Source organism: Ranitomeya variabilis, chromosome 1, assembly GCF_051348905.1.
Source record: "Ranitomeya variabilis isolate aRanVar5 chromosome 1, aRanVar5.hap1, whole genome shotgun sequence".
In the NCBI taxonomy this organism is placed as follows: Eukaryota; Metazoa; Chordata; class Amphibia; order Anura; family Dendrobatidae; genus Ranitomeya; species Ranitomeya variabilis.
This window is the reverse complement of record NC_135232.1, coordinates 1,119,445,366-1,119,471,020: the sequence shown is the minus strand read 5'-3', so window position 1 is coordinate 1,119,471,020 and position 25,655 is coordinate 1,119,445,366. Positions and strand designations below refer to the sequence as shown.

The 25,655-nt window shown below is 43.5% G+C and overlaps 1 protein-coding gene across 4 annotated transcripts in view; it reads right to left on the bottom strand.

Moving 5' to 3' along the window:
- THNSL2 (threonine synthase like 2) overlaps positions 1 to 25,655 on the bottom strand; it is a 71,738-nt gene that overhangs the window by 9,883 nt on the left and 36,200 nt on the right. For 3 of the 4 annotated variants that reach the window (XM_077280259.1, XM_077280258.1, XM_077280257.1), the window contains 5 exons: positions 7,024 to 7,254; positions 6,121 to 6,315; positions 3,801 to 3,953; positions 2,314 to 2,544; positions 92 to 237 (listed from right to left, as the gene is read on the bottom strand). In XM_077280259.1, coding sequence (XP_077136374.1) covers positions 92 to 237; positions 2,314 to 2,544; positions 3,801 to 3,953; positions 6,121 to 6,315; positions 7,024 to 7,246 — 948 coding nt within the window. In that variant the 5' untranslated portion in view covers positions 7,247 to 7,254. Of the gene's footprint in view, positions 1 to 91; positions 238 to 2,313; positions 2,545 to 3,800; positions 3,954 to 6,120; positions 6,316 to 7,023; positions 7,255 to 19,261; positions 19,286 to 25,655 lie in introns of those variants that run through there. The other variant, XM_077280260.1, reaches the window with a different exon arrangement.

The following is a 25,655-nucleotide window of genomic DNA, read 5'->3' as shown; positions in this document are numbered from 1 at the left end:
GGACGGTACAAAAGCCGAGATAAGCTCATATTGTCATAGTCCGCATGGAGAAAAGGTCTAAGTGACGCATAAAGTGTGCAGACATCACTACCTGAATATCCATGGCAGAAGCCAATGTCATCGCCGTGGCCCCGAGAGAGAAGTCACCGCGCTGCACAGCTCTGTGAATAATGTCATTACTATTCACTACAGCCACAAGCTGGACAGGCAGACCCATCTTCTGGGCAATACACCCCGCTGAGGGATTTACAAATGTCATACAGTGAATCTACCAGCAGAACAGTGAGTGCAGCTCTGAGGTATAATACAGGATCAGTAACATAATGTATGTACACAGTGACTGCACCAGCAGAATAGTGAGTGCAGCTCTGGAGTATAATGCAGGATGTAACTCAGGATCAGTAATGTAATGTATGTACACAGTGACTGCACTAACAGAATAGTGAGTGCAGCTCTGGGGTATAATACAGGATGTAACTCAGGATCAGTAATGTAATGTATGTACACAGTGACTGCACCAGCAGAATAGTGAGTGCAGCTCTGGAGTATAATACAGGATGTAACTCAGGATCAGTAATGTAATGTATGTACACAGTGACTGCACCAGCAGAATAGTGAGTGCAGCTCTGGGGTATAATACAGGATGTAACTCAGGATCAGTAATGTAATGTATGTACACAGTGACTGCACCAGCAGAATAGTGAGTGCAGCTCTGGAGTATAATACAGGATGTAACTCAGGATCAGTAATGTAATGTATGTACACAGTGACTGCACCAGCAGAATAGTGAGTGCAGCTCTGGAGTATAATACAGGATGTAACTCAGGATCAGTAATGTAATGTCTGTACACAGTGATTGCACCAGCAGAATAGTGAGTGCAGCTCTGGGGTATAATACAGGATGTAACTCAGGATCAGTAATGTAATGTATGTACACAGTGACTGCACCACAGAATAGTGAGTGCAGCTCTGGGGGATAATACAGGATGTAACTCAGGATCAGTAATGTAATGTATGTACACAGTGACTGCACCAGCAGAATAGTGAGTGCAGCTCTGGAGTATAATACAGGAGGCAACTCAGGATCAGTAATGTAATGTATGTACACAGTGACTGCACCAGCAGAATAGTGAGTGCAGCTCTGGAGTATAATACAGGAGGTAACTCAGGATCAGTAATGTAATGTATGTACACAGTGATTGCACCAGCAGAATAGTGAGTGCAGCTCTGGAGTATAATACAGGATGTAACTCAGGATCAGTAATGTAATGTATGTACACAGTGACTGCACCAACAGAATAGTGAGTGCAGCTCTGGGGTATAATACAGGATGTAACTCAGGATCAGTAATGTAATGTATGTACACAGTGACTGCACCAGCAGAATAGTGAGTGCAGCTCTGGGGTATAATACAGGATGTAACTCAGGATCAGTAATGTAATGTATGTACACAGTGACTGCACCAGCAGAATAGTGAGTGCAGCTCTGGGGTATAATACAGGATGTAACTCAGGATCAGTAATGTAATGTACGTACACAGTGACTGCACCAGCAGAATAGTGAGTGCAGCTCTGGGGTATAATACAGGATGTAACTCAGGATCAGTAATGTAATGTACGTACACAGTGACTGCACCAGCAGAATAGTGAGTGCAGCTCTGGGGTATAATACAGGATGTAACTCAGGATCAGTAATGTAATGTATGTACACAGTGACTGCACCAGCAGAATAGTGAGTGCAGCTCTGGGGTATAATACAGGATGTAACTCAGGATCAGTAATGTAATGTATGTACACAGTGACTGCACCACAGAATAGTGAGTGCAGCTCTGGGGGTATAATACAGGATGTAACTCAGGATCAGTAATGTAATGTATGTACACAGTGACTGCACCACAGAATAGTGAGTGCAGCTCTGGGGGTATAATACAGGATGTAACTCAGGATCAGTAATGTAATGTACACAGTGACTGCACCAGCAGAATAGTGAGTGCAGCTCTGGAGTATAATACAGGATGTAACTCAGGATCAGTAATGTAATGTATGTACACAGTGACTGCACCAGCAGAATAGTGAGTGCAGCTCTGGAGTATAATACAGGATGTAACTCAGGATCAGTAATGTAATGTATGTACACAGTGACTGCACCAGCAGAATAGTGAGTGCAGCTCTGGGGGTATAATACAGGACGTAACTCAGGATCAGTAGAAGAGAATTAATGCAATGTGTTAACATATAGACTTAAATAACTTTATAATGTAGACTGGTTTTAAAGCCACCTCTGACAATAGCAATCTAACACATGACACCTTACCTGTAATGTTCCCAGCTCCACCTGTTGGTACCACTATTTCCACTGGAGGGAGCGCCTCATTAGTCTGTGTGGCTGCACATTGGAAATACCCATGGAAGAAGTGGGCAATCTGCACCATCACTCGGGCCCAGTTCACAGAGTTTGTACTCATCAGGTTATGCTTCTTCACAAATTCAGTGTCCATGAAGAGCTTCTTGATGGGCTCATCCAACTCATCTGATGTTCCATCAACTACACAAAAATCAATGAAAACGGGATAGATGTAAAAATTTGACATGAACACGGCACTGCTACTTCATGAATGTGCGGAAGCACTCTAAGGCTGTGGTCCTAAAATAACATTTATTTTCATCCTAAATGTCTATTTATTGTTATAATCTAATCTCTTTTTAGGCTATGTGCACACGATGCAGATTTACTGCAGATCCGCAGCGGATTTTTCCGCGCAGAAACGCTGCAGATCCGCACTGTGATGTGCAGTATAATGTTAATCTATGTAAAAAAAAAAAAAGATGTGCACATGGTATTACTATACTTTAACTAAAAGTCCCCTCCCGTTCACTCACTGTTCTAATTGCTTTAGTGTTTGATGCTTCTTTTGAGAATCCTCAGTGCATTTTCGGATACTCAAAAGGGACATCATCAGGGCTGTAGCCTCTGTCCTCACACTGAGACAAAGTGTCAATGACGTACGTATCAGGGACTGGCCAAGTCCCTGCTGTACTGAGCATTCATCGGTTGTCAATTCTGACATATGCTTAGTACAAGTTCCTTTTTCACTCTGCAATGTTCTTTTCAGTGCATAGTGACAGTGCACTCCCTCACCATCTTTGATGAGAAGTGATGAGCCTGCAAGAGAATGCACTGTCAGTGCGCATTGTAAGAAGAGCTTGTGATGAGCAGGGACCAGCTCTGCCCAAAAAGTGACATCTGTTTCGGGGGTAGGGATTTTCCCTGCTCGCCACGTACTCTTCTTACAAAGCACACTGACAGTGCACTCTCTTGTTGACTAGTCACTTTTCTTTAGAGTCGGGGAGGGAGCGCACTGTCACTATGCACTAAAAAGAATATCACACAGTGACAAGATCCTACTGAGCATACGTCATAATTGATAAGCGATGCGCGCTCTGTAGAGTAGGGACTACACCAGCCCCAGGCATGGACAGCCCCCTTTAATAACTGTACTGCATGGGATATTACTAGTATATACCATAATATCCCAATCAGATTCTGATTTCAGATCCTGAATTTGGTAAAGGTAGGTGGGATTCTTATTTAATGGGGGCTGTCATCTCTCCTTACATGACTGTTATTGTAAATACTATTATTCCTCATGTCACAACATTCCTAGAACTCTGTGTTGTTCCATCCCTCTGTTATTCCTCCTGGAAATTTATCAGTAAACTGACAACTGGGCGTTACCATTCTCTTTGCCAGAGAATGCTGTTGTTCTTCATGGGCTGCTTAACCATACTATATATACAGACCGGCAAACACGTGGACATTGTCCTCAATCACTGTGGTCATCTGCCGCTCTTGGATTTCCGTACACCGCCCGTGTGGCAGGAGAACAAGGATATCGATATTGGGAATTCCACGCACGCTCTCAATGGCAGCACTCCCTGTGTCTCCCGATGTCCCTGGGAGGTAAGGTAAGAAGCAGAAAGTAAAAGATGTACTGTATATGTACTAAATATCATTGTTTACTATGGAAGCTTGGGATGATAGTATTAAAGGGCAATGCCACAAAAAGTACTGTGGGTAACCCTTTCACTGCCAGGGTCATGGCTCAATGGATTGGACTTGGGCTACCAGAGGATATGATTCGGGGTTTACCAAGAGGAATTCCAATACTATCCATTATTGGTTAGAGTGAATTGTAGATGTGCCAGAGTTACAAAAAAAGAAATGGGAAGATGCAAAAGTTTGTGCACCCTTGGAGATTTGTGTGCTCAGATAACTATGACCAAGGTTTCAGACCTTAATTACCTTGTTTGGGTTATGGCTTGTTCGCTATCTTTCTTCGGAAAGGCCAGGAGATGCAAATTTTCCAGCTTTATAAAAACCCAGCCACCTCTAACCTTGTGCCAAAAAGCAGGGTTCTTCTACGCAGCTGCCTAGCACTCTCAAAATGAAAATGGTGGAGGCGCACAAAGCAGGAGAAGGCTATAAGAAGATAGCAAAGTGTCTTCAAGTTACCCTTTCTTCAGTTCAAAATGTAATTAAGAAAAGGCAGTTAACAGAAACAGTCAGGATCAAGATAAGGTCTGGAAAACCAAGCAAAATTTAAAAGAGATCTGCTTGTAGGATTGACAGAGAGGCAAATCAGAACCCCCTCTTGGCTGCAAAAGACCTTCAGAAAGATTTAGCAGACTGTGGAGTTGTGGTACATTGTCCTATTGCACAAATATGGCCTTCATGGAAGAGTTCTCAGAAGAAAACATCTTCTGCGTCCTCACCATAAAATTCAGCATCAGAAGTATGCAGAAGAACATCTAAATAAGCCTGATGCATTTTGGAAACAAGTCCTGTGGACCGATGAGGTTAAAATAGAACTCTTTGGCCACACTGATAAAAGATAAGTGTGGTGAAAAAAAGAGCACTGAGTTTCAGGAAAAGAACATCTCCCAATTATTAAGCATGGGGATGGATCAATCATGCTTTGCAGTTGTGTTGCAGCCAATGGCACGGGGAACATTTCACAGGTAGAGGGAAGAATGGATTCAATGACATTTCAACAAATTTTTGATGCAAACATAACACCATCTGTAAAAAAAGCTGAAACGAGGATGGCTTCTACAAATAGATAATGACCCTAAACACACAGCAAAATCCGCAACAGATGACCTCAAAAGGCGCAAGCTGAAGGTTTTACAACGGCGCTCACAGTCCCCTGATCTGGACATCATTGAAAATCTGTGGTTAGACCTCAAAATAGCCAGCATCTGCCTGTAACAGGAGCGACCAGAGCTAGTTCTGATCACAGCTGTTTAATCACTTAAATGCTAGGGTCAATCTCTGACAGCAGGATATTCTTGACAGTGCACCAGCTCCTAACTGGACCCGGGATGAATTCCTGGCTGTCGTCGTAGCTATGCTTCATAGGAAATTGTCTTTTTCACTATTTACTATGGTACTGCCATATACTGTATATATAACAGGTAATTAGTGATGGGCAAAACCCTGAATGTTCGGGTCTGGCGGGTTTGGCCAAACATTTCTAAAAAAGTTTGGTTCGGGTATCAGAACATCACCCGAACCCAGAACCCATTCATATGAATGGCGTGCCTGAACATCCGTTATTTGCCACACTGTCATCTGCATGACAGCGCGTCAAACACCGTCTCTGATTGGCAGGAAGATCATTACCGCCGGTCAGAGAGCTGTGATTCCCTATGCTGTCAGATAGTGTGAGCCAGCAGCTGTGACCGGCGGTAAAAAGTTTACCAATGGTGGCAGAGGCATCGACAGATGGGAGTACTACTCCCTTCAGCCTATGCCTGCTGTCGCTGATAACAGTGAGAGCAGACGGCAGCTGATGGGAGTATTCATCAGCCGGGACCTACGCTATAAATAAATACATTTTTCTTTTTTAAATGACTTGGGGTCTGTTCTATATTTGATGACCAGCATAGCAAGACTTGTCACAAAATTTTCAAACTCCAGATTTTTCTTATCGGACCTGCAGATGTTTAGATACATTGGGTAAAATTTAGCTCTAAAGTTACAGACCCCCAACTCTCTGTATCTTCTGAGATGACCCATATACCTCTTATAATAGCTAGAAGAAATCTGATCAGGACTTACCAACCAAGATATTTACATGTCTATCGTTCTTCTTCAAAAAGTAATCCAAAAACTGCCCCAAACAGGACATCGCAAGATCCTTAAAAGCGTGAGTGGCTCCGTGCCACATCTCCAAGACATTCAGCCCACTTTCCAACCTAGACATTGGAAGGACGTCCTTGTGTCTAAAGCGACTTAATGCTTTGTCTATTAGGCCTGGAGGAGAAAGAAATGTATGCAAACATGGACAGAGTAAAAAACCTATAACTTTGTGCATTTTATGGGAGACTGTCGTGGGCATGCTCTGTGACATGTGCAGGGAGGGGATCTGCCCCAATCTATAGGAAAGTGTTGTGGGCATGCTTTGTAACACGTGGTGATTTTTTCTTTTAGACAATGTCGTACTGAATTGGTCTTTACATTTTCTTAGAAAATGTGAACTTTATTCGTCCTCGGAGCTACTGACTTCGTGACATAAAGTCGCACATGGAGTGGCCACAACTATTGCATTGTGAGTGGCGGCTGTAAGTACGCTGGAGCTCTTTGATTGACAGCTCGCTCTGCACAGAAGTGTTGCAAAACTGGCTGTCAGTCTAAGTGCCGGGCCGTGCTTAGAACCGCTGATCACTGGGCGGTGATGGTAGCCGTTCGCGGTACAGCTCCGTGACTGTAAACCAGTGGCTCCCAGGAAGAATAAAGTTCATTTTCTACCAGTAGCTGCACTTTACGTAAAGCACTCAGGCAGCACTGCAACGATATTATCCTGCAGATTAACCCAATCACAGAAGATTAATAGCATTCGGGTACATGACAGGTTTCCTTAAATGTAAAATATGCCTTTAAGTCATTAGGGTAATATACTAACACCCTCCAAAACACATTTACTTCTACACAGTGAAAAATGGAGTTCTACCTTTAACATACCGTTAAGCTCATTTCTGGGTATAGCTTCATGGGGTACAAAGAGAGAGCAGACTTCCTTCACTAAATCTTTGTAGGAGAAAGAGCTCCATGTTGTCAATGTATCGGCATTCAACTTAGGAATGTGCTGCGGCATAAATAGGCCTCCATCTGGAGAGAAACCCGAAAACAGCACGCCTTCAAAATCCACATCTGACACTCCTCCACGTGTGCTAGTGTACTTCATACCTTCACCTGTGGGGTAGAGAGGAATATTTATTTAGTATCTTACGTACAAGAATATAACTACTATAATACTGCTCCTATGTACAAGAATATAACTACTATAATACTGATCCTATGTACAAGAATATAACTACTATAATACTGCTCCTATGTACAAGAATATAACTACTATAATACTGCCCCTATGTACAAGGATATATCTACTATAATACTGCTCCTATGTACAAGAATGTAACTACTATAATACTGCCCCCTATGTACAAGAATATAACTACTATAATACTGCCCCTATGTGCAAGAATATAACTACTATAATACTGCCCCCTATGTACAAGAATATGACTACTATAATACTGCTCCTATGTACAATAGTATAACTACTATAATACTGCTCCTATGTACAATAGTATAACTACTATAATACTGCTCCTATGTACAATATAACTACTATAATACTGCCCCCATGTACAAGAATATAACTACTATAATACTGCTCCTATGTACAAGAATATACTTACTATAATACTGCTCCTATTTACAAGAATATAACTGCTATAATACTGTCCCTATGTACAAGAATATAACTACTATAATACAGCCCCCTATGTACAAGAATATAACTACTATAATACTGCTCATATGTACAAGAATATAACTACTATAATACTGCCCCTATGTACAAGAATATAACTACTATAATACTGCTCCTATGTACAAGAATATAACTACTATAATACTGCTCCTATGTACAATAGTATAGCTACTATAATACTGCCTCCTATGTACAAGAATATAGCTACTATAATACTGCTCCTATGTACAAGAATATAACTACTATAATACTGCCCCTATGTACAAGAATGTAACTACTATAATACTGCTCCTATGTACAAGAATATAACTACTATAATACTGCCCCTATGTACAAGAATATAACTACTATAATACTGCTCCTATGTACAAGAATATAACTACTATAATACTGCTCCTATGTACAAGAATATAACTACTATAATACTGCTCCTATGTACAATAGTATAGCTACTATAATACTGCCTCCTATGTACAAGAATATAGCTACTATAATACTGCTCCTATGTACAAGAATATAACTACTATAATACTGCTCCTATGTACAAGAATATAACTACTATAATACTGCTCCTATGTACAATAGTATAGCTACTATAATACTGCCTCCTATGTACAAGAATATAGCTACTATAATATTGCTCCTATGTACAAGAATATAACTACTATAATACTGCTCCTATGTACAAGAATATAACTACTATAATACTGCTCCTATGTACAAGAATATAACTACTATAATACTGCTCCTATGTACAAGAATATAACTACTATAATACTGCCCCTATGTACAAGGATATATCTACTATAATACTGCTCCTATGTACAAGAATGTAACTACTATAATACTGCCCCCTATGTACAAGAATATACTTACTATAATACTGCTCCTATGTACAAGAATATAACTACTATAATACTGCCCCCTATGTACAAGAATATAACTACTATTAATACTGCTCCTATGTACAATAGTATAACTACTATAATACTGCTCCTATGTACAAGAATATAACTACTATAATACTGCTCATATGTACAAGAATATAGCTACTATAATACTGCCCCCTATGTACAAGAATATGACTACTATAATACTGCTCCTATGTACAATAGTATAACTACTATAATACTGCTCCTATGTACAATATAACTACTATAATACTGCCCCCATGTACAAGAATATAACTACTATAATACTGCTCCTATGTACAATAGTATAACTACTATAATACTGCTCCTATGTACAAGAATATACTTACTATAATACTGCTCCTATTTACAAGAATATAACTGCTATAATACTGTCCCTATGTACAAGAATATAACTACTATAATACAGCCCCCTATGTACAAGAATATAACTACTATAATACTGCTCCTATGTACAATAGTATAACTACTATAATACTGCTCCTATGTACAAGAATATAACTACTATAATACTGCTCATATGTACAAGAATATAACTACTATAATACTGCCCCTATGTACAAGAATATAACTACTATAATACTGCTCCTATGTACAAGAATATAACTACTATAATACTGCCCCTATGTACAAGAATATAACTACTATAATACTGCTCCTATGTACAAGAATATAACTACTATAATACTGCTCCTATGTACAATAGTATAGCTACTATAATACTGCCTCCTATGTACAAGAATATAGCTACTATAATACTGCTCCTATGTACAAGAATATAACTACTATAATACTGCCCCTATGTACAAGAATATAACTACTATAATACTGCTCCTATGTACAAGAATATAACTACTATAATACTGCTCCTATGTACAAGAATATAACTACTATAATACTGCTCCTATGTACAAGAATATAACTACTATAATACTGCTCCTATGTACAAGAATATAACTACTATAATACTGCCCCCTATGTACAAGAATATAACTACTATTAATACTGCTCCTATGTACAATAGTATAACTACTATAATACTGCTCCTATGTACAAGAATATAACTACTATAATACTGCCCCTATGTACAAGAATATAACTACTATAATACTGCCCCTATGTACAAGAATATAACTACTATAATACTGCTCCTATGTACAAGAATATAACTACTATAATACTGCCCCTATGTACAAGGATATATCTACTATAATACTGCTCCTATGTACAAGAATGTAACTACTATAATACTGCCCCTATGTACAAGAATATAACTACTATAATACTGCTCCTATGTACAAGAATATAACTACTATAATACTGCCCCTATGTACAAGAATATAACTACTATTAATACTGCTCCTATGTACAATAGTATAACTACTATAATATTGCCTTCTAGCTGTGAGATTGTGTGTCTGTAGTTCTCCTGATTTCTGGAGAAGCCCAAGGAGGGGCAGCCTTTGGTGAATAAGCTCCCCAAGCAGGGTCCAGGCCTACACTGGGAGGAAACGCTCAATCTCTATCTGCTGTGGATGCAAGTCCTAAGGGCTCTTTTACACATGATAATGTGATAATTATGGTACCAGAAAAAACAGTAGCAGAGGTATCCATGTCTGTGTGTACGTGTGTGTGATGCTTGTGGCATACATGTGGCAACCGCATACCACCTGTGTGCCGCGTCAGTATGACACATACCGGTACCTGGGAATCAGCGGTACTGTTTGTGCTGTTCTCCAGTGCTGGGTGCTGAAGACAGCTCACATCACTGTCCCCTGCTTGCGCTGCTTTCAGCGCTAGCACTGGACAATGTTGAGAGGTGTATTCAGTGAATAACAGCTAGAGCAGGCGGCGACTGATGGAGGTATTAACCTACACTATGAATAAATAATTGTTTTAAAACAATGACGTGGGGTTCCTCTGAATTTTCGATATCCACTCAGACAAAACCAACAGCTTTTTAGGCTGGAGGTAGACAACATCCTTGGCACCTTATCAGCCTGAGAATACCAGCCCTCAGATGTCTGCTTTACCTTAGCTTGTAGTCAAAAATGGAGGGGCACCTCACACTGGTTTTTTTTTTTTAAATTATTTATTTAAATAATTAAAAACGGTATGGAGACCCCTCTATTATTGATAATTAACCTTGCTAACACTGACAGCTGAAGGCTAGAGCCAGCAGCTGTAAGTTTTGCCTGTCTGGGAAACCCACATCATTTTTTCATTTATTTATTTATTTATAGCGCAGGCTGATGAATATTCCCCTCAGTCACCACCTATCAGCTGAATATAACTCTCAACATTGTCCCCTGCTAGCGATGATTGCAGTGTGAGCAGGGAAGAATGATGAGAGATGTCTTCAGCATCTGGCGCCGGGGAACTGCGCAAACAGTACCGCTAATTCCCAGAAGCTGGCACTTGTCACACTGATGACATCTGTGTATCATCAGTGTGCTGCTAATATGCACGCGCTGCTGCCGAGAGCTTCCCTGCACTGAATGTGTCAGCGCCGGCAGTAACAGCGGTGACATCACCGCTGTGCTCTGCTTTACGGCCGGCGCTGACACAGTCAGTGCAGGCAAGCTCTCGGCAGCAGCGCGTGCATTAACAGCGCTCCTGCCGAAAGCAGTTTTAACCCTGTGGACGCCGGGGGACATGACAGACATCAGAATGTGAGTATGTACTGTTTTTTTTTTAACTTTTACAATGGTAACCAGGGTAAATATCGGGTTACTAAGCGCGGCCCTGCGCTTAGTAACCCGATATTTACCCTGGTTACAAGTGAACACATCGCTGGATCGGCGTCACACACGCCAATCCAGCGATGACAGCGGGTGATCAGCGACCAAAAAATGGTCCTGATCATTCCCCAATGACCAACGATCTCCCAGCGGGGGCCTGATCGTTGGGCGCTGTCACACATAACGAGATCGTTAGCGGGATCGTTGCTACGTCACCAAAAGCGTGACGTTGCAACGATATCGTTAACAATATCGTTATGTGTGACTCAGCCTTAAGGTACCGTCACACTCAGCGACGCTGCAGCGATATAGACAACGAGCCGATCGCTGGAGCATCGCTGTTTAGGTCGCTGTAGAGACGTCAAACACAGCAGCTCCACAACGATGCAGGAGCGATCCTGTGACGTAGCGGTGACTCACTTATCGTTCTCACAGGTCGTTAGCTCAATGTAAAACATTGCTGGCATCGTTGCTTTTGCTGTCAAACACGACGATACACGCCGACCTGACGACCAAATAAAGTTCTGGACTTCTAGCTCCGACCAGCGATATCACAGCAGGATCCTGATCGCTGCTGCGTGTCAAACACAACGAGATCGCTATCCAGGACGCTGTAACGTCACGGATCGCTGTCGTTCTCGTTGTAAAGTTGCTGAGTGTGAAGGTACCTTTAAGTGTCTCCGGTATGTGTAAATTCTGTTGGAGCGCCCCCACACCGCCGCAGGGCCGAGGGGTACCCGGAGCCGGGCCTCTGGGTCTCAGTCCTGGAGTTGTCACGGTGGCTAGACCCGGTCCGTGGCCCTGTCTGTCAGTGGGGGACGTCCGGTGCAGTAAGTGGTGTTGTAACGGTGCAGTTGTGGGGTGCAGGTCGCGGTAAATAACGAGGACACCAGGTTGCAGTCTCTTTACCTCTTTACTGGAGATCTCTGAGTCCTCAGTCCAGAATACGGTTCACCAGGCTGCGCAAGTCCGGCCGGTCCAATGGCACCTCCAGAGTTCTCTTCACAGGTGGAAATCGGTGCCTTCCTTCTTAGCGCTATGTGTTGTAGTCCTTCCCTGCTGTGCTTACGGAAAGTACCCCACAACTGTTGTGTCTGTTTCTTAAGTTCCCTCACAACTCGATTAAATGATGTTCTTCTAATCGTCCGTCCCTTCCTGATGTTACAGTTAGAACGGCACCCGTTTGTCGGGTAGGCCTGGAGTTCTTCCGGGACCCTAGAGACGCCCCTCTCCCGCAATTGCCTCCCAAGACTTCATAGGTGATATGTGTTAGACAGCCCGCCTTAAACTGACTGTCCTGCTGCTGTTTAGAGTATTGCTTGAAGCTGAATGTTATAATACTCCCTTGGCGTTCCGGCCACCGGTAGTGCGCCTCAGTAGGGTGTTGCTCCGGTCTTACAGCACGACCCCTACTGGAATTCTCCTATCGCTTGATCTCGTTTCTCACTCAGCACAATCTATCTTGCTTCTAGTCCTTTCTTGGGCCCCGCCGCTTCCCGGAGCTGGCGCGGACCCGTTACGTTCTTTTCAATGCCAAGCCTCTGTCAGGATCCCACCCCTGACAGAGACCCTACTGTCTCTTCCTCCACAACACCCTCTGCCACTAGGTGTTGCTTCGTCCAATCCAGTCAGCTTTCTGATCTAACTTCCTGCCTGACCCCCAGTTTACCCACTATGGTGGGGAGTGGCCTAATGAATAGAACCCTTAGCTCCCCCCGGAGGCCCGGCTGTGAAATGTATTGGTGTCTGTGATACCTGATCAGATGAACTCCTTCAGTGCCATCGGACGCACCATGGCTCCCCATAGTGGCGGAGCCACAGTACTGCAACGACCAGGACTCTGGGGCGCTGCACTGTCACCACACGTACCGGACACGCTGACGTGTGAAAGTGGCCTAAAGTGGCTTCTAAGCAATAACAAAAGAAGATTGGAACCAACATCAAGAAAAGAAATGAAGTAATGTAAGTAAAACAAAAAAGAAGAAAAAGCCTTGGTTGTATGTGAACGAAGTGAAGCGAAGCAGTCGACCAGCCAAGGCCACAGTGTCCTGATCCACAACAAAAAGCCCAAAGGAATCTTCTGTTGAGAATCTGGAAAGTGGAAACCAACATGGTGCGCATGAGGTGAGGCAGAGGCCATCATAGGCCGCAGGTGTGCAGCAACCAGGGAAGACATCTCTGTAGAGACAATCACTCCCGAAAATCCTGCAGAGAGAAGTGGTGACCTGGTGACTGGCACAGATGCACAAGGTCAGGTGGCAGCAGTAAAGTGCTGTGAGTTCCTGTTACCAGTGATGGTTAACATTAGGCTGGTTTCACACTAGCGTCGGTACGGGGCCGTTGCGCTGCGTCGGCCCGACGTACCGATGCATACTGTGCAAAAAATGCCCGACGTGTCTTACGACGCTTCCGCTGCCCCATTGCAAGGTCCGGGGAGGAGGGGGCGGAGTTTCGGCCGTGCATGTGCGGTCGAAAATGGCAGTCTCGACGCACAAAAAAGTTACATGTAACTTTTTGTGGCGGCGGTGCGCCAAAACACGGCGCAACCATTGCACGACGGTTGCGACGTGTGGCACTGCGTCGCAATGCGTCGATAATAAAAATCTATGGAGAAAAAATGCATCCTGTGGGCAACTTTGCAGGATGCGTTTTTTATCCACAACGACGCATTGCGACGTGCAGTGCTCGGCGCTAGTGTGAAAGTAGCCTAAGGGTCATTCTATATTTAAGGAGCCTGAGCCATTGACAAAACTAAATACCAAAGTCAACGCATGCTGCCGAGCTGCAGCTGGTGGAGGAGACTGGTCAAAAACATGGATGAGTTCTAGCAGGAAAATCCTGCAGGTAGAGAGAGACTGCAAGTAAGGCCGGGGTCACACTAGCGTAGAATACGGACGAGTGCTATGCGAGTTAACATCGCATAGCACTTGGCCCAGTATTAGTCTATGGGGCAGCTCACATCACCTTTTTTTTTCCTCAGGCGTATTCTGTGTGTAAGTGAAATCGCAGCATGCTGCAATTATACGCGTATATCGGTCGAGTCTCGCCAATACAAGTCTATGGGTGTAATAAAAAATATGACACCACACGGACCATCTGTATTACTTGAGAGAAATCAGCACACATTTTCCTCATTTCAGACCATTGAGCCAGTAAATTCAATGGGGAAAATCAGTGAGAAATGTAAAGCCATACGCATGACATAAGGCTACATAGGTGCAAGAAAATCGCATCATCGCATAGCAAATGGATTACATACGGCTGACCATATCGAGAACACTCGTGCGACTCTCGACAGAGAGACGCGGACCGATTCTCCATACGGTAAGTGTGACCCCAGCCTAAGACCTTGTATGAGAGCAGATTATACTCACAAGGTGTAGACCTGGAAGATGTGAAGGAGAGACCGTGTCCTGCAGAGGACGGCCCCTGGCAGAGAGACACAGAGTAGTGATGAGCGAGTATACGCTGGGGTGTCCTCCGAGTATTTTTTAGTGCTCGGAGATTTAGTTTTCATTACCTCAGCTGAATGATTTACAGCTATTAGCCAGTTTGATTACATGTGGGGATTCCCTAGCAACCAGGCAACCCCCACATGCACTCGGCTCTCCCGACCCGAGTGTGACTGCTTCATATATTTCTGCGCAGCTGTCACATTTAGGTCAGGAGAGCTGCCGACCAGTCCGGGTACTGCGTTCCACTCTGATTTATACATCTGTCTGACTTCGCCCTCCACCTGCCGATTAACCCCATATCTGCTGGTTACTGGTGTTATCTGAAATGACAGGTTCCCTTTAACAATAAACGTGGTAGAAAAATACGAATGGAAATTTGTTGTGTTTTTCGATCCCAAGACTTTTCCAAAAAAACATGCAATTTAAAAGTGATCAAAACGTCGTAAGTACCCCAAATTATTCAATAAAACCATACATCTCGGTGTACAAAGACAAACCCCCCGTCAATGGAAAAATAACAAAGTTTTGGATCTTGAAAGGCATCACTATTTTTTATTTAGAATATTCTGCATATTATTTAAGACCGAAATCGGAACGTTTTTTTTTTCTTCACAGTGAGGCGTACAGTAAACTACACATGCAAAGCGCTTAATATATATATATATAATTGTGTATCTATATGTCTTTAAGAATATGGGAAACTGTGTAATTTACATATAGAATTTTAATATTTGTAAACATTCTTTATTAATTTTCACAGGTTTTTTTTGTCCTCTTAGGTAACTTGAACCTGCAATCAATTGATCACTTGCACTTTATACTGCCGTACTGTTGACCCCTTTCAGGAACTCTTGATCCCTGGGTGTAGTTTAGTATAAGAAAACAAACCATTCTATACTCCACCAAGAGTCTCCACTGCTGCTCTGTATCTGGCATTGCCTGCAGTGCTGTCATCACTAAAGATAAGCGAATATGTTCGGAAACAGATTGCCGAATCCGAATTTGCCATATTTGTGCCAAATTTACGTTTGACAATAGTTTCCGAACATATTCACTCATCTGTTCTCCCATTGACTCTCGGCTTTGGTAGGCGAATATTGCAAACACGACAATCGTAATCTGAACCGAATATTGAAATATTCGCTCATCTCTAATCATCAAAACAAATGCGAAAGCCAATCATTCAGTTCAACTGCTCTGACAGGGACCTTCGTCTACATTGGCAGAGCCGCTGAACTTAATAATTAGCTTCTTCTCTGTCCATGTGATTTTAGCCCTGCAGATTACAACACACACACCGAGAACAGCGGTGGAGACTTACTGGTGTCCCTAGGGACAGAGAGTAGAGTTCAGATTGGTTTTTAATACCAAACTGCGTCTGTGACAAAGATTTCCTAAACCGATCAACTCCTTAAATCTTTTTTTTGCGCAATGCTTAACAATTTTAATGACTACCAGTATTCACAATGTGCTAAACATTCACGTGGTTGTCAGATCAAGTAAATATACCCACAGGTTGGACACCAGTTTGGTAACTGACTTAAGATGTGAGCTTTAAAACCTAAATACGTAGATGTTTTTCTTCTATATTGTGGAGTATTCCACGTTCTTCATGAAGCATTATTAGGGAGGTGAAAGTCCACGGGTGGGGCATGCTGGTAGATCTCCTTTAATGTTTTGTTTATATAGAAATAAGACTAATTTCAGACTTTATGCTGCTCTACACTTCAATGAGGGAACTATGGATAAGTGCTGCCACTGTGTCTCCACCCTTGTGTGCACCAAAGAGACATTCACATACACCCCGAGGGACAGAAACTGTGACAATGAACATCAGAAAGGCCAGAACTGTTGACCATCAGATAGTTACCCTGCTCATAAACCTACGGACAATTTGGTTGATGCAATCACCCTAATGGATGCACACTTCTCTTTGTGTAGATTTAGATTCTTGTCTTTTGGGAGGGTCACGTAACTTGTTTGGTCTTTGCCACCATTAGACATTCATGAGTCAGGGCAGTCATACAGGGGAATATCATCTGGTAACTTGGTTCTTGAGGTTAGTTGACCATATGCTTTAAATAGGTGTCATGCGAACAATTGTCTAGATCGACAAGCAGCTCTCTGTCCCAATAGTTGCTTAAGGGGCCCAAAGGTCCCTTTGACCAATACTATTGAAATCATATGATATTTAGTGGCTCTTTTTAAGGATTTAGCATTCGGACCTAAGGGCCTCAAGTTAAGCCACTGCGTCCACACTCCCCCATCCTGTGCATGTCCAGTCATAGAAGGAATGAGCCACTGCCAGACTTATTAACATCCAACATGCCAATTCATTTTTTCTCCCTACATTTGCCATTGAGGGAGAGGCCAATGACCCCATAAACATTTACGGTAAGTAATTGGCCACCTTTTAAGACAGCCTCAAATTTGAATGTTGCTAATCCACTTTTTCCTAGACATTGACATTTTATGCATTTGGCCAACTTGATGATCTGTTGAATGAACCTTCAGATAAATGTTTATTGCCGCTCATTACCCCATGTAAATACAATAGGCCCAGTGATCAGCCTGCAAAGGAGCAAATAGAGGCAAATCCACAGATCTAAACAGAGACGTAGTGCCAACAGTAATGAACGTGTGAGGAGCTAAGATCTTTTATGTGATCCATCTCATAATCATTGATCAATAAACAATGGCTCGCAAAAATATTCACCCCCTTGGCTTTTTACCTATTTTGGAACATTACAACCTGTGTTTGAATATTTTTGTAAGCAGATTTGTATGTTGTGCATCAGCAATACTAATCCAAGTTGATCAAGCAAAAGGAGAAAAATATAGGCATACATTTTATGGGATCAAATAACTAAAAATTGGCATGTACATACGTATTCACCCTTTTTGCTATGCAACCCCTAAAAATTTATGGTGAAAGCAATTACCTTCATAAGTCACGTGCTTAGTGATAGGAAGTCTCCCTGTGTGCTATCTAAGTGTCACATGTCTGTCAGTATATACACTTTACCTATTCTGAAAGTCCACAGAGGCTGTAACACCATTAAGCAAGAGGTACCACTAACCAAACACCATGAAGACCAAGGAGATCTCCAAACACAGGGACAAAGTTGTTGAGAGGTAAAAATCGAGGTTGGGTTATTAAAAAAAATTCCAATCTCTGATGATCCCCCAGAGTACAATCAATCCATTATCATCTAATGGAAAGAACATGGTACAACAACAAACCTGCCAAGAGAGGGCCACCCACCAAAACTCTCAGCCCAGGCATCAGAGAGGCAGCACAGAGACCAAAGGTAACCCTGAAGGAGCTGCAGAGTTCCCATGCAGAGACTGGTGAATCTGTCCATACTACTACAATAAGCTGTACACCACATAGAGGTGGCCTTTATAGAAGAGTTCACAGTAAAAAGCCTTTACATGCACACAAAAATTGTAAGGCTCGTTTTCCCCAAATGTACGAAGGAAGATGCTGTGGCCAGATGAGTCCAAAATTTAACTTTAGGCCACCAAGGTAAACGTAATGTCTGGCACCAAACCAACACAGCTCATCTTTCCAAGAACACCATCCCCACAGGGAAACATAGTGGGATGTTTTTCATCAGGACAGACAGGGGAAATTACTTGAGTCGAGTTGAAGATGGATGGTGCAAAATACAAGTATATTCTTGAGTAAAGCCTGTTTCAGTCTGACAGTGATTTGAGACTGGGATGGAGATTCACCTTCCAACAAGACCATGACCCAAAACATACTGCTAAAGCAACACTCGAGTGGTCTAAGGGGAAACGTGTAAATGTTTTGGAGTGGCCTAGTCACAGCCCAGACCTTAATCCAATTGAGAATCGATAGTCAGACTTGAAGATGTTGTTCACCAGAGGAAGCCATCTAACTTGAAGGAGCTGGAACAGTTTTGGATTGAGGAAAGGGCAAAAATCCCAGTGGCAAGAAGTGGAACGCTCTTAGGGACTTATCGATAGCGACTTGCAGCGGTGATTGCCTTTAAAAGGAGGCTTTACAAAAAGCTGTCTTTAGGGAGGTGAATAGTTATGTACACTGATGTTTTCAGTTATTTTGTCCTATTTGATGTTTGCTTCACAATAAAAAGAAAACCAAATGTTCACAGTTGTAGGCATGTTCTTTACAATGACTGATGCAAATCCTCAAAAAATACAGTGACATTCCAGATTGTGAGGTAGCAAATCATGAAGAATGCCAGGGGTGCAAAATCTGCCCATGGGGCTCTCTACAGATCTGCTGACCTACATTCTGACATTACTCACCGTTATTAGAACTTTTCTGGATCTACCATTACATTCGACAGTTGTATTCCTGATAGTAGTCTGAATGTGTGTTACATAAATTGCTATAGCTGCAGGAGAAATAGAAGCCTTGAGAGGACAGTCAGGAGAAACTCATATTAAACAGTCTTATGGCTTACTCAAGGTTGCAAGGTTTGGATGAGATTCATTTAATCTTTTAAGCCCATTAGAGATGAGACAAACAATTTGCAGGTCCAACAGCCAAGCCAACTTTCCATGGCTGCTGGATGTGAGCCATGCAAAGCATTTTTCTCTTGACTGCATCCTTGGCTCCTCGTTTGATTAGTCAACTTTGCGTTATGTCGTTCATGTATCAACCCCAAATCCGACTAATCAACAGAGGAGCCATGGCTACTGCTAGGTAAGAGTCAGTTTACAGGTCTCCCATCCAGTGGCTACAGAATACTAACCTGGCCACTAGAGCAGGCCAGGTTAAAACATGTTGAATATGACCATGACTGAAGATCAGATCAGAACTTTTGTTCTGGCTAACCTTTACTGTTCCATCACCCCAACCACTCCATATACCAGACCTCTGTCCTTCCCTAATAACCTCCCTCTCCAACATCACGGAAGGAGAGCTCACTCACCTCCTTTCCAAATCACACCTCACCACCTGTGCACTCGACCCCATCCCTTCCCACCTGCTCCCCAACCTCACTAAAGGTACCTTCACACGAAACGACTTTACAACGAGAACGACAACGATCCGTGACGTTGCAGCGTCCTGGATAGCGATATCGTTGTGTTTGACATGCAGCAGCGATCTGGATCCTGCTGTGATATCGCTGGTCGGAGCTAGAAGGCCAGAACTTTATTTGGTCGTCAGATCGCCGTGTATCGTCGTGTTTGACAGCAAAAGCAACGATGCCAGCAATGTTAAACATGGAGCTAACGACCTGTGAGAACGATAAGTGCGTCACCGCTACGTCACAGGATCGCTCCTGCGTCGTTCTGGAGCTGCTGTGTTTGACATCTCTACAGCGATGTAAACAGCGACGCTGCAGCGATCAGCTCGTTGTCGTTCTCGTTGTAAAGTCGTTTCGTGTGAAGGTACCTTAACACGCTCATTCCAGCCCTAACCCATCTCTTCAACCTATCGCTATCTTCTGGTACCTTCCCCTCTGCCTTCAAACATGCCACCATCACACCCATTCTCAAAAAAACTAACCTTGACCCAGCTGCTATGCCTAGCTATCACCCCATATAATTGCTCCCATTTTCTTCCAAACTCCTTGAACTCAACCATGCTCAACTTTCCTCCCACCTCTCATCTAACTCATCTCTCTCTCTTTGACAACCTCCAATCTGGCTTCCGCCACCACCACTCCACCGAAACTGCCCTGACAAAAAGTACTAATGACTTACTCACAGCCAAAGCTCACAGACAGTTCTCCATCATCCTCCATCTCGACCTGTCCTCTGCCTTTGACACAGTCGACCACTGCCTACTGCTACAAATTCTTTTTTCCCTTAGCATCAAAGACCTTGTCCTGTCCTGGATTGCCTCATACCTTTTCGAACGTACATTTAGTGTTTCCCACTCCCACACTACCTCCTCATCCCGCCTTCTCTCAGTTGGAGTCCCTCAAGGCTTTGTCCTGGGGCCCCTACTTTTTTCCATCTATACCCTTGGCATAGAACAACTCATAAAGTCCCATGGCTTCCAGTATCACGACACTCAGATCTACCTCTCTGGTCCAGATGTCACCTCTCTGCTGTCCAGAATCCCGGAGTCTCTATCAGCCATATCCTCCTTTTTCATCTCTCGCTTCTTAAAACTCAATGTAGACAAAACTGAACTCATCATCTTTCCTCCATCTCACGTATCTCCCCTACCTGACCTATCTATTATGGTAAACGGCATCACGCGCTCTCCCTCACCTGAAATCCGCTGTAGAGTAACTCTCAATTCTGCCCTGTCCTTCAAACCGCACGTCCAAACTCTTTACACCTCCTGTCGCCTCCAACTCAAAAATATTTACAGAATCCGTCCCTTCCTCAGCCCTCAATCTACTAAAACTCTTGTGCATGCCCTCATCATCTCCCGCCTGGATTACTGCAACCCTCTCCTCTGTGGCCTCCCCACTAACTCTCATGTACCACTCCAGTCTGTCCTCAACTCTGCTGCCTGACTAATCCACCTCTCTCCTCGCTGTTCCCCTGTTTCTCCCCTCTGCAAATCCCTCCACTGGCTCCCAATTCCCCAACGAATCCAGTTCAAACTACTAACACTGACCTACAAAGCCATCCACAACCTGTCCCCTCCCTATAACTCTGAACTAATCTCCCAATATCTTCCCTCTCGTAATCTTCGATCCTCACATGACCTCCCACTCTCCTCCACACTTATTCGTTCCTCACACAACCGCCTCCAAGATTTCTCTCGAATATTCCCCATCCTCTGGAATTCTACACCTCAACACGTCCGATTATCCACCACCCTCGGATCCTTCAGACGGAACCTGAAAACCCATCTCTTCAGGAAATCTTACAGTTTGCAATAACCATTCTGCCGCCTCCCCACCACCAGAGCTGCCGCCTCACCACCATCGGAGCTCCTGCACCCCCAACGTTCTGTCTCTTCCCCATTATCCCTTAGAATGTAAGTCCGCAAGGACAGGGTTCTCTCCCCTCTGTCCCAGTCTGTCATCGTAAATTTGTTTACTGTAAACAATATCTATAACTTTGTATGTAACCCCTTCTTATGTACAGCACCATGGAATTAATGGTGCTATATAAATAAATAATAACAATAATAATAATAATTATTATTGGCTCTTAATCATTTTGTCATGCTTCATTACTATTTTCCCTAATTGTCGCCATGTACGGCTCTGTTCTTAAAGTCATTCTCCAGCCCCTCTAAGCCATGAACCAGTTAATTCATGGAGAATTCATGATTGCCATCTGACAAGCTATCTTACTGATATGGATTACCACAATGTCCCATGTGATGAGTGTCAATAAAGGCATCAGGTCCTAACAACCTACTCATAGCTTCAGGCAGGAGGAGGGCAGTAGCCGCTGCTGATAAGGTGGCCATCGATCACACTGTACCATCACTGCTCAGGGGATAGTCAGACTGGTGACAACAATCTGCTATCTATGGGGACATCATCTCTTTATATAACCAACTACTGGGATAACATCTCACTGACACTGCCGCCTCGTTTACTCCCAACACTGTAAGAAGATGTGGAAATCTCTTAGGGACTTATCGATAGCGACTTGCAGCGGTGATTGCCTTTAAAAGGAGGCTTTACAATGTACTGTCTTTAGGGAGGTGAATAGTTATGTACACTGATGTTTTCAGTTATTTTGTCCTATTTGATGTTTGCTTCACAATAAAAAGAAAACCAAATGTTCACAGTTGTAGGCATGTTCTTTACAATGACTGATGCAAATCCCCCAAAAATACAGTGACATTCCAGATTGTGAGGTAGCAAATCAAGAAGAATGCCAGGGGTGCAAAATCTGCCCATGGGGCTCTCTACAGATCTGCTGACCTACATTCTGACATTACTCACCGTTATTAGAACTTTTCTGGATCTACCATTACATTCGACAGTTGTATTCCTGATAGTAGTCTGAATGTGTGTTACATAAATTGCTATAGCTGCAGGAGAAATAGAAGCCTTGAGAGGAGAGTCAGGAGAAACTCATATTAAACAGTCTTATGGCTTACTCAAGGTTGCAAGGTTTGGATGAGATTCATTTAAACTTTTAGGCTATGTGCACACATTGCGGATTTTGCTGCGGATCCGCAGCGTTTCTGCAGCTGCGGGTCCGCAGCAGTTTCCCATGAGTTTACAGTTCAATGTAAACCTATGGGAAACCGAAAACGCTGTGCACATGCTGTGGAAAAAACAGCGCGGGAACGCAGCGGTTTACAATCCGCAGCATGTGGCTATGCCCACCATGCGGGAAGTAAGCGGATCATGTGCGGATGGTACCCGGGGTGGAGGAGAGGAGACTCTCCTCCAGGCCCTGGGAACCATATTTGTGTAAAAAAAGAAAAAAAGAATTAAAATAAAAAATAATGATATACTCACATTCTGATGGCCCCTGAAGTCCTCCCGCCTCTCAGCGCTGCACGCGGCCATCCGGTCGCAGGGTTGCTATGCGAGCAGGACCTGCGATGATGTCGCGGTCACATGACCGTGACATCATGAAGGTCCTTCTCGCATAGCATCTTTGGAACCGGACCGCCGCATGCAGCGCCGAGGAGATCGGGACGTCGGAGGGTGAGTATAACCATTTTTTTATTATTTTCAACAGTAGATCTTTGCAGCATCAAGTGCAGGAGTAAAGGCCCTGTCTCACATAGCGATTTACCAACGATCACGACCAGCGATACGACCTGGCCGTGATCGTTGGTAAGTCGTTGTGTGGTCGCTGGGGAGCTGTCACACAGACAGCTCTCTCCAGAGACCAACGATCAGGGGAACGACTTCGGCATCGTTGAAACTGTCTTCAACGATGCCGAAGTCCCCCTGCAGCACCCGGGTAACCAGGGTAAACATCGGGTTACTAAGCGCAGGGCCGCGCTTAGTAACCCGATGTTTACCCTGGTTACCAAAAAAAACAAACACTACATACTCGCCTTTCGGTGTCCGTCAGGTCCCTTGCCATCTGCTTCCTGCTCTGACTGAGTGCCGCCGTACAGTGAGAGCAGAGCGCAGCGGTGACGTCACTGCTGTGCTCTCACTGTACGGCGGCACTCAGAGCAGGAAGCAGACGGCAAGGGACCTGACGGACACCGAAAGGCGAGTATGTACTGTTTGTTTTTTTTGGTAACCAGGGTAAACATCGGGTTACTAAGCGCGGCCCTGCACTTAGTAACCCGATGTTTACCCTGGTTACAAGTGAAGACATCGCTGGATCGGTGTCACACACACCGATTCAGCGATGTCAGCGGGACCTCAACGACCAAAAAAAGGTCCAGGCCATTCCGACACGACCAGCGATCTCGCAGCAGGGGCCTAATCGCTGGTACGTGTCACACATAGCGAGATCGCTACTGAGGTTGCTGTTGCGTCACAAAACTAGTGACTCAGCAGCGATCTCGCTAGCGATCCCGCTATGTGAGACGGGGCCTTAAACCCGCAGAGGAAACAGCAAGACAAACTGCGATAAATCTGCAGGGATAACCGCAGCAGTTTTGCCCAGCAGATTTATCAAATCCGCTGTGGGAGAACCCGCAGAGGACCCTTCCTACGCCTTACCATTCTGCCGCCTTACCACCACCCGAGCTGCCGCCTCACCACCATCGGAGCTGCTGCACCCCCGACCTTTTGTCTCTTCCCGATTATCCCGTAGAGTGTAAGTCCGCAAGGACAGGGCCCTCTCCCCTCTGTACCAGTCTGTCATCGCAAATTTGTTTACTCTAAACGATATCTATAACTCTGTATGGAACCCCTTTCTCACGTACAGCACCATGGAATTAATGGTGCTATATAAATAAATAATAGCAATAATAATAATTATTGGCTCTTAATCATTTTGTCATGCTTCATTACTATTTTCCCTAATTGTCGCCATGTACGGCTCTGTTTTTAAAGTCATTCTCCAGCCCCTCTAAGCCATGAACCAGTTAATTCATGGAGAATTCATGATTGCCATCTGACAAGCTATTTTACTGATATGGATTACCACAATGCCCCATGTGATGAGTGTCAATAAAGGCATCAGGTCCTAACAACCTGCTCATAGCTTCAGGCAGGAGGAGGGCAGTAGCCACTGATAAGGCGGCCATTGATCACACTGTACCTTCACTGCTCAGGGGATAGTCAGACTGGTGACAACAATCTGCTATCCATGGGGACATCAGCTCTTTATATAACCAAGTAATGGGATAACATCTCACTGACACTGCCGCCTCGTTTACTCCCAACAGTGTAAGAAGCCCATGATAATGGAAGGGGTGAAGACTGATGAATAGTATTTCGCTACTCTTGATTTTTTACGAGACTGTGAAGTTCAAAGAAGATTTTTTTTAATTACTTTTATTTTTTTGCTTCTGTTTTTTCTTTTTTTTTATTTCTTGTTCTTATTATGCTTAGATGTATATTCGTCTTCGTACTGTATTTAGGGATAAACTTGTGTTGTCAGATAAACCCTACTGCAGAGCTCGCTCCGTAGGAGAGTCATTTAAGGATATGTTCCCACATAGCGTAAATTATGCTTTTTATTTTTCCCACTTTTTTTGTGGGGCAAAAAAAATTTGTTGCATTTTACAGTTCAAGCACAGTAGATGTGTTTTCATGCAAACTTATCCAAACTGAGGGTTTAAAGATGTTGAACTGCGTAATTTTTTTGGGGGGTCTGGGTTTTTTCCTTATAGGATTTAAGT